Raw genomic sequence first — 9,495 nt, forward strand, 5'->3', positions numbered from 1 at the left:
CACAAACAGCACAAACTGCACAAACAGCACAAACTGCACAAACAGCACAAACTGCACAGAGTGTACAAATTGCATAAACTGTACAAACTACACAAACATGTACAAATACGCACGTACTTCGCAAATGATGAATGTGGAGTAAATTTTCAAACGGAAGAAACTTGGCACCCCTCTCGGTCGTACGATGAAACGTGAAGTCGGCTGGTGAAGAGAACGAGAAAGAAAAAAATAAATAAATAAAAAACAGATAAGAAATGAATAAAAAATAAAATAATTAAGGCGCAAAGGTTTCATTTTAAAAGCGGCGCCATCGGAAGGTATGCGCGGACGGGTGACGCCTATCAACTATGCGAACGCCATGCTATGCACGTACCTACGGACGTACCACATCCCCACGCGGAGGTGGGGTGGGGCCAACATATTAACTCAGAAATGGACTGGACGGAATTTTATGCGGATTGATGCATATAATATGGAGGAAGTAAAAATGTCGAAGCTCATCAACAGGGAAAGCAGAAACGTCTATGCTGTATGTTCCTGTGTAGGTTATTCTTATGCCGCCTCGTGCAATTTGTGTAGGATGATTTGGGGAAAAATGAGAAAAGGTCAATTTTGCTGTGCTCTGTCACTCTTTGCTGCGGTTTGCCACGCTTTCTTCCTCTTCGCTGTGCATTGCTGCGTATCATCCCGTTCCATTTTATTATTTTTTTGTTTTTTCCCCCTTCTGCAATGTTCCATGGAGCTTCTCTGTGGAAAAGGGCGCCAAGCAAGGAATAGCACATTTTTCCGTCGTCAAGCCGTAGGGGAAATATTGGAATAGCAATTATGGTAGCGCAAAGGACGCAGCGAGCTCGCGCCAGAAACCAATTTTTCGTTCACCAAGGGGAGAAGCACGCTGAGAAATGTACACTGTATCACCCCGCGCGCACTTGCTCAAGTTTATGTAGGCGGACAAACTCACTCAAATAGGGACTGTATTAGGAAAGCCAATTAATCTGCTCACTGCTTATGCCGTGCCCCTCCTATATCCACGAACTCACAAGCAGACCAGGCGCTCTTCCCAAATGTACAATCAATCTTAAGTGCGCTGTAAAAGAAAGAAACAGCCATGATGTTGTGATGAGACTTCACCTCCACCTTAGAGGCATTTTCAATTGTGCCCATTCAGGTGTTACGTGCTAGGGAAGTGCGGCGAATTAACTTCTCGGCGCAGCTGCACACCGACATTCGAGATTGGAAAAGTGCTTTAAAAAAGAAAAAACGTCCAAAACATGCACAAAGGAATGTAGCACATTTGAAAGCGTAACAAGTGTTGGCTCCTTTTTAATCGTTGAATGGTGCAGTGAGAAGTAGGTGAGGGAATTATCAACGCAGCTGAGGAAGGAATACCACGAAGAAGAAACGCAGTTTATGTTCATGTCCCACCTTCGTAGAAGGGGCCACTATGTAAAAAAATAAGCTACTTGATGGAGGGCTATAATTTGGGTAGTGTGCCTCGATAATGGCGAGGAGGGGTGGGGGGACCAATCCCCATAGTGACAAGGGTAACCACAGTAAAAAAAAGCCTGCATGTTTGTATCGACTCATTTGCTGCAAAGGGGTACTCCTCAGCCGATTTTGTTATTTGCCCTTCGGTAGGTCCCAGTCGGAAGTATGCCCGAGTGGACAGACCGCTTCCCCCCCAAAGGAGTTCCTACGTACGTGAGACGTAATGTACCTGTCCGATACTCAAATTTAACAAAATGAAAAAAAAAAAAAAAAAAAAAAAAAAAAAAAAATTAAGCGTTTCCCATGTGCGAGATGCATACACATGAGTCCCTACAAAGAGAAAAAAAAAGAATTGCTATAATACCTTCCCTTGTAAACAATCACACATGTAAAACTTTACAATTTAGAGCAAAATACAACTTCGCGGCAAATATAAGCGCAATTGTAAAAAAAAGTTTGTTGCGAAAAGTGCACACATTTTACTTTAATTTTCGTCGCAACTTGTTCACTTCGCCAGGCTCAGCAGCGACACCATTGCATCCGAAGCTGAGTATCCAGACTACGATCTTTGGCCCACTTCAACACCTTGGGAAAAGGGAAACAAAATTTAGCACCAAACAGGAGGGGGTAACGGCGAACAAATAAATAACTGAACAGGAGGACCGCACTTATATGTTGTGAGCCAGACAAATAGGAGGTTACACATAATGGGGGTACAGACATGTGATCCTTCGTGTTAGTGCCCAGTTGGGGTGACGCTTGCGCTCCGGTATGCGATGCAGTTCGCGATGCAGTTCACGCTTCACTTCCCTCGCCCGTGCCGCCTCTCACCCCCCACCCCCCGTCTTGCGCCTCTTCAATTCTTCAAAGTATGCCCCCGCGAGCTCCTTCGGCACGTGCACATTTTCATAGTAGTTCTTCCCTCCCTTTGGAAGGCCCCCCAGCTTACTGGGAGCAACGGGGGCATACACAGGCATCGTGATCCCATGAGCCTCTTCATTCATAATTTTATTTCTGAGAGTGCTATCGAACGCGGCAATGTTCTGTATTAAGTTACGATACTTATCGCTCTGTTTCTTGCACTCCACGAGAAGGTAATTATAAATCCAAACGTCTGCACTTTGGTAGTTATCCACTGCTCTGATTAGTCCGTTAGGGAAGGTAATTTCATCCAGCGTGTTCTTCCTATCGTTAATAAAGCTATTGAGACTCATGAGACTCTTTTCGTATTTGTACATTTCCTTGGTAAGTTTCCTGCAGATGCGGGAGTTTTTATTTTCTTTTCTGTCCTCGCGGCTGTTCTCGACGCTGCACCCACCGCTATACCCCCGACTGTACTCCCGGCTGTTATCATTACTGTGTGTGCGGCTATCCTCTCGGCTGTGGTCGCGGCTTCCCTCGTTGCTATTCTCCCGACTGTGCGTTACACTGTTGTTGTCAGTGACGTGGTTGTTCTTGTCCTCACAAATGCAGGCTATTCTGGTCAGCTTCGAAATGATGGTCGTAATTCTCTCTTCGAGGTTGTCCCTCCTGTGCTTCTTGCGACCTTTGCAACTGCCCCCGTATCGTTCGTTCAGCGTTTCGCTGCTCTCTCCTTCGTCCCTTCTCCCATCTGACGCATCTTCTTCATGACCACTCCTCCTCTTCAAGTCGATCGATTTGACGGGTTTCCCCTTCTCGCTCGCCACTGCTCGGTCCTTATTCTCCGCCTCATTTCCGAGATGAATTTTTAACTTTATTCTCCCCTTGCTTTCGCTCATTCTGGGGCTTCAAGTTGGATGCCTTCGATGGGCTGTCAAAGAGAGGGGAGGCACATGGGAGTGCTCAGCAGACGAGCATCTCCAGATTTGTGCATCCAATGGGGGACGTACACCCACCCACGTTCCTTTTCAAACTTTCGTGTGGGCTCTCTCTTTTTCGCTCCTCCGTAAAGTGCACCCTCCATTAGGACGTCCCCCTTGGTATAGAGAGCCGTTGCGAAATGGTACCTCCCCAATTCGGATGATCACACTAGCTGCATATAGGTCAGAGAATATCTTTTTTCTTCCCCTTCTCCTTCCTCCTCCTCCTCCTTTTTGTCACAGTCTATAAATGGCTATGCAACTTCGCACAAAAGGACTCACCAAAGTAAACCTCGTCGCGTCATGGCGAATTGATCGACCATACACTCAGCGATGCTATTTTTTTAAAAAATGAATCTAAAGGATGACATTAATTGGGATGGCAATTATCTATTACGTTTACGTCTGGTGAGTGCCCCCCTTCGTGGAGCTGCCCCATTTCGATGATAGCGAAACAATTCGGCAATGCATATGTCCCCAGTTGGCAGAAAAACGTTTTTAACGTCAATGGGGTGGGCATCCCCATTTGCCGCTATCGCCTCACGCCTTGTAACCCGATGACTTAAATTGCCGTGGGGAGGAGGGAATCAACCTGTTAATCCATCAAAAAAGGGCATAAAATTAAGGTGCCCCTTTTTTTTTCTTTTTTTTTGATAAAGAGGGAGGGGAGAAGAAAACGTTCGGGGGCAAATATATCCAAGAAGGGAATACCCTTTTGGTCTCTCCTCATGGAAACGCAATATCCCACGTGGGGAAAAACCTTAGGTATGCCCTCCTTTTAGGTGTACCGCCAAACGTTCGTATAAAGTGGTGAGTTCAAGACTTTACTTCTTCTATGCATCAGTTGTGTTGACGTGAGTGTGACAAAAAAGGGGGGTGCATTAGGGGGAAGAAATTTTAAAAAACATCCTGGCGAGCTGCGCGTAGGGTGTGGTTAATGTCTGTCCAAAGGGACACAGCCAAATGGAAAAAATTATCCGACGGATGACAACCCCATGCACACACGAAAAAAAAGGCAAAAAAAAAAGGCAAAAGAAAGAGGCAAATGAAAAAGTGGCAAAAGAAAGAGGCAAATGAAAAAGTGGCAAAAAAAAAGAAGCAAAAAAAGGAGGCAAATAAAGAGTAGCAAAAAGGAAACCCCAAAAAACTAAATCTCGCATAGAGTCTTGTAGAGGGAGATTATCTGGCACATCTGCTTCTCCCAGTAACTCATTTTACTTAGCGACTTCATGGATAAGTCAATCAGACTAATGCGGTAAAATATTTTCTTACTCCCGCGAGGCATATAGGCATTCTCCACCACTTTTTGAAATTGCCTGTTATCCTCTCTGCTGCATCTTTCTTTTTCCCTTCGGAGATGGGTACTTCTGAGTGGATATGCATTAGAGGTGAACCTTTTCGTAGGGATATATTTTTTGTTCTTCCTCTTAGCACACAGTATGGTAGGGACGCCACTCTGCTGATTTCCATTCTCTGCGTTTTCCCCCTGAATGGCGTTACCATCCTGGTTCTCCACACCGTTCGCATACGTCACGCTTGATACTCCGCGTGGTCGTCGTCTTCTGCCCCTTCGCATCACAATTAGTGGTTTGAATCGATTTGCTTCCAGCGTCTGCAGCAGTTCCGCATCGTCGTACCTGTTGTCTTCCTTCGCGTAAATGTTAAAAATGGTACTGTTATCGCACAGGGTCCTACTTATTAAAAAGCGGCATACGAAAAAAATCATATTCTTGTAAATCCTAAGGGCCTTCTTCGGGATGTCCTTCTTCCGATTCACTATAATTGTGTTGCTGTCCAATCTCGACTTAAATGGCTCACTAGTTAGATAGTCAAAATGGTCCATCGTTATCAACGTTCGGCTGCTTAACATGTGTCCAATTAACTTCCTCCTGTTTACCTTCCTTCTCAATCTGGGCTTATACATGGGTGTGTATTTTTTGCCGTACTGCTTCATATTGCGGTAGAGTCCATAGTAAAGCTTGCGTGTACGATTTTTCATTTCGCTTTGGACATAAGCCAGCTTCGATTTGGAGTACTTGTTCACTGTTCCTATGGCGTCGATGAGGAGTTCGTTGCCCAGAAGGAAGTGTGTATTCTGTAGGTACGTGAAGACGGCATGTTTAGGGGTGCCCCTCTGATTAGTCGCCTGGGTGTTTGTTAGATCAGTTCCCTCCTCAGCGCTGCTTAACACACACTGGGAGAGGCGCCTGAGTCGCTTGACGTCAATAAAACGGGACAAGTGTCTGTTCCTCGCAATATAGCTGTTCTTCCTCTCCGGGGAGGTGAAATTCTCCAAACTTGCACGGTAGTAAGCAAAGCTGGAAAAAATGTCTTCACTTTTTTTTAAAAAAAATAACCTCTCAAATGTTTTGATCAGACGTAGCATGCAGTGCACAATTTGAACTTGTCCAGCACTGAAGCAGTGGAAATAGAGAAGTTTATAAAATAAGAATTTTTCCTTCTCTATAATGTTTGTCAGCATGACTAGCCTTTCCGTTTTTTCACTGGTCTGGATGATGAATCTATCCGTGTTCAATTTATTCTTATGGAAGAGGAGGTAGTTTATGAGGCTGGCATTTCCACCTTGTCGCTCTATAAAATGGGAGATATTCCCTATTTCAAAGCTGGACTCATATTTTGATTTGTAATTCGAGAGTGCCTTTTTGACGCTGCACTGGAGATGAGCAATCATTTTGCTGACCCGCTGTTCATAGCCTTTTTCTCTGCACATAACTTGAATATAGTTCAGCAATCCCCCGAGGAGGTACTGGCATTGCTGGAAGTATAGCTTCACCGTCAGGGTAAACCGATTCGTAATGAACCAGTTGTAGTAATAATTTGTCTTTACCTTCCCATCGTAGAGATAGACAAAGTCGTGTTTTACTCTATGAATGAAATTTTCTTCAACCTTGATACGCATTTCGTTCCACGTTTTTTTTTGTACACGCAATTTTTGCATGAACATGGTAAGGTAATCCTCCTGCAATTTGTTCAAAATACTCCTGTACGTGTCACTCATTTCGGTGTAGAGTTCCCTCAGATGAGTGAATCTCCCCTTGAATATTTTTTTCCATTTCGTCTTGTCAGTTTTTGCTTCCTTGATGAAGAGGAGTAAATCTCTTTTCCACTCCCTGAGGGGGCACTTCATATCACTTGGAAGGATAAAGACGGTGGCACGGTTCCGACGCTGGTTGCCATGGTGGCGGCCACTACTAGAAGATGATTCTCCTTTGTTCTTCTCACGCTCTACCAAATTGACGTTCCAAAGGGGGTTCTCCCTCCTTTTAACCGGAAGGACAGAACTATCATGGAGGTACCTTGGGGCTACTACGGCGCATCGCTCGCAAATAATATGCGCTGCGTTGTTCAACAGTGCTATCAAATTGAGGTAGTAAATATCCTTGTAGGTGTCGAAGATGGCGACCAATTTTTTAATACACATGCAGTAGTCCCCCTTTTTCAGGCTCAACAAGACGCTTCTCAACTCCTGGCACGTGCAAGGAATGAAGTACTTGAAGAAGAACTTGTTGCTGAAAATGTAGTTGCGGTAGGCGTAGTTACTGTAGGGGAGACCCGAATATGAGAGGCTTCTTCTGTGGGGCCATTTCAAGGATGGCCGCTTCTCATGGGTGCATTGCGCCAGCAAACCGCAGATTCCCTCTTCCAGGATGGGGTCTGAACCAACCCTATGGCAGTAGTCCAAAATGTTGTACTTATTGGCGTACTTCCACGACATCTTCATTTGTATCTGGTTCAACTGGTTTATGCAATCGTTGATCGTGGCGTCACCGGTTCGTTTGCCCCTTGGGGGGGCTGCCTCTCCCTCTGGAGAAGGCGCTTCCGTGTTTGCCCTGTTTGCCGCGTCTGACGCGTTTTCCGTGTCTCCACAAGGCAGAGCACTTTTATCGCCTCGCTGACTGTTTAGGTGGACCAAGTAGAGCTTCCCCTGTGGGTCCTTGCCCCCATTGAACGGACCAAGCGGATCGCCATAAAAGAGATGTTTGAAGTGGTCCGCCGAGTGCATGGCCATGTCCACCCTCTTCCTACCATTGACGTAGAGGTTCACATTATTGCTATGAGATAGAAAGACGAAATTTAAATTCTTAAATATCTCCCAGTAATTCAGCTGGAAAAAATTGCTTGGCACGTAAAGGGACAAATGTCTGGAGTGGTCCTTCCTCTGCTTTATTAACTGTTGTATGTTGTATCGGTCCAACATGTCATTGTAGTCCTCCATTCCGCACTTAAACTTTAATTCGACGCTTATGTACTGGTCAGAGAAATTGATGTTAGGCGTCAGTTCACTCGCCTCTCCCATTGCGGAATCTTCTGGAAGGGCCACCTGTGACTCCCCCGTCTTTATATTTCCACCGGTTTGAAGCAAAAAGGAGGGAATGGAAAATAAATTTTCTTCCACATACCCAATGCGACTTTTCCTTGACTTGTTACGATAAATAAAATTATGCGAGTCGTAAATTGTCTTAAATATAACCTTACCAGTTGAAATCATTTTTTTCTTTCTTTTTTTCAATCGTTCAAAATGCTTTAACCGTTTGATGTATATCTCAAAACAGTGCAACACTTGGGGGAAAAGATCTTTGTAATTCATTTGCTTCAGATATGAAACGATTTGGCTTTTCACGTGGTGCAATTTTTTCTCATCGGTTGTGTGCTTAATAAATGCCTTCATGTCTCTCCAAATGTCCTCTGCAATGTGAGCTGAATTCTCCTTCAAATAGGCTAAAAATCTGTTGTAATATCGGAGTAAGTACGTCCTGATTTTTTCCATTCCATCGAAGAGGAAGTAATTGGCTCTGCTGATAACTCTACTAGGCAAGGTACTGCCACGTGTGTACCAGTACAGCGAATCCCCAACGAAGTCGCTAAATTGAGAATCAAACACGACGAAATTGTTATTAACAAGCAGATTCTTTTCAAATATCTTGACATGCCTGTAGCATATTTTATTTAGCCAATAATACTGCAGAGTAATATTAACATTTTTCACTTCATTTTCCTTCACCACTTTGATCACTGAGTTTTTTAGAAATATGTAGCTGTAGAAGTGGATGTGCCTCAATATGTGGAAGTACGCGTCTGGCGAGAGGGACCTTCTCGTGGGTGTCCTTCCCGACTTGGCTACCCCCCTGCTGTCGTTAAAAGGAGGTCTGATCTTCACCCCACTTGTCTGTTTCAGCACTATCATTTTGTTTCCCTCCCCGATGATTTCCAGCGTTCCCTCCATTGTGTCGCGCAATTAACCCTATCGGTAAGCGGAAAGGTACAAACAGAAAGCGGCAAGTGGCGTTCTTATCACCTCTAGCGGGGGGTAAAGGCAGAAAATGAGGTGCTTCTACTACTTCTCCTTCCCTCGTTGCGTTATTTTACTCATTCGGTGTTATTCCACTTGGAACGCCCCTCCCTGTTCTTCTCACGGGGGAAGATGCACATCGAGTAGTGTTTTCCCGGTTTGGGGTTGGACGGGGAGAGCTCGTACTCGACTGGAAAAATCAGTTCCTCGTTTATTCACGAACCTCGCGCAATGCTGGACGGAGATATGTCCTAGCACTGCGTGTAAGTGACAGTAGTGCAGGAACGTGTGGGCAGTCAGCTGATAACAACGGATGCGCGGACTCCTCACACTGCAGCGAAGGGAACACTACCCAGGCAGCCTCTTATAGTGGCTCTTTCGGTGCGTCCTTGTTTGTTCTCCTCTGTGAAGAAGCCCCCTGGCGGAAACATTTATGTGTGCACTTATGAGGACCATTATGTCTCCGTCCACGCGCACAGGTGCCCCTGCGCATGGGTAGAAAACGCGCAGGTTACCGTATACACCATTAAACAATGCAATGCATTACTCATACGAAAAAAAATGGGAGAATTTAAAATAAAAAGTTTCTTCGCTGCGAAGGTAAACTTCATACGCCAGGCATTAAAAGGGACAAGAAAACGTGGCAGGAGAAGAACTCACTTCCCCCTTTTTGAATAAAAAGCTGGCTTTCCTCGCGCAGCGCTTTTAAATTGCGTACACTGATTAGCCGTTGGAAGTGCCGCGCAAAAAAAGAGGAGTAACAAACAGGGGTTAACAGAACGGAGTGGTGACAGAAAAAAAATGCAAAAAAATCAAGTGTGACCGCTTTAGGGTAGCCCTCCTGCAGCCATATAT

At 45.0% G+C, this 9,495-nt stretch overlaps 2 protein-coding genes across 2 annotated transcripts; both read right to left on the bottom strand.

Annotated features, from left to right (window-relative positions):
* Positions 1-2,315: 2,315 nt before the first annotated feature.
* C922_02987 (hypothetical protein) lies at positions 2,316-3,248 on the bottom strand (the record flags this gene model as incomplete). Its single annotated transcript, XM_008818585.1, has 1 exon — positions 2,316-3,248. The coding sequence occupies one exon, from the start codon at positions 3,246-3,248 to the stop codon at positions 2,316-2,318; it is 933 nt and encodes a 310-aa protein (XP_008816807.1).
* Positions 3,249-4,476: 1,228 nt separating this feature from the next.
* Positions 4,477-8,574, bottom strand: C922_02988 (hypothetical protein; the record flags this gene model as incomplete). Its single annotated transcript, XM_008818586.1, has 1 exon — positions 4,477-8,574. One exon carries the CDS (start codon positions 8,572-8,574, stop codon positions 4,477-4,479), a length of 4,098 nt encoding a protein of 1,365 aa, XP_008816808.1.
* Between the last annotated feature and the right edge of the window lie 921 nt (positions 8,575-9,495).

Source organism: Plasmodium inui, assembly GCF_000524495.1.
Source record: "Plasmodium inui San Antonio 1 unplaced genomic scaffold supercont1.11, whole genome shotgun sequence".
Classification (NCBI taxonomy): domain Eukaryota; phylum Apicomplexa; class Aconoidasida; order Haemosporida; family Plasmodiidae; genus Plasmodium; species Plasmodium inui.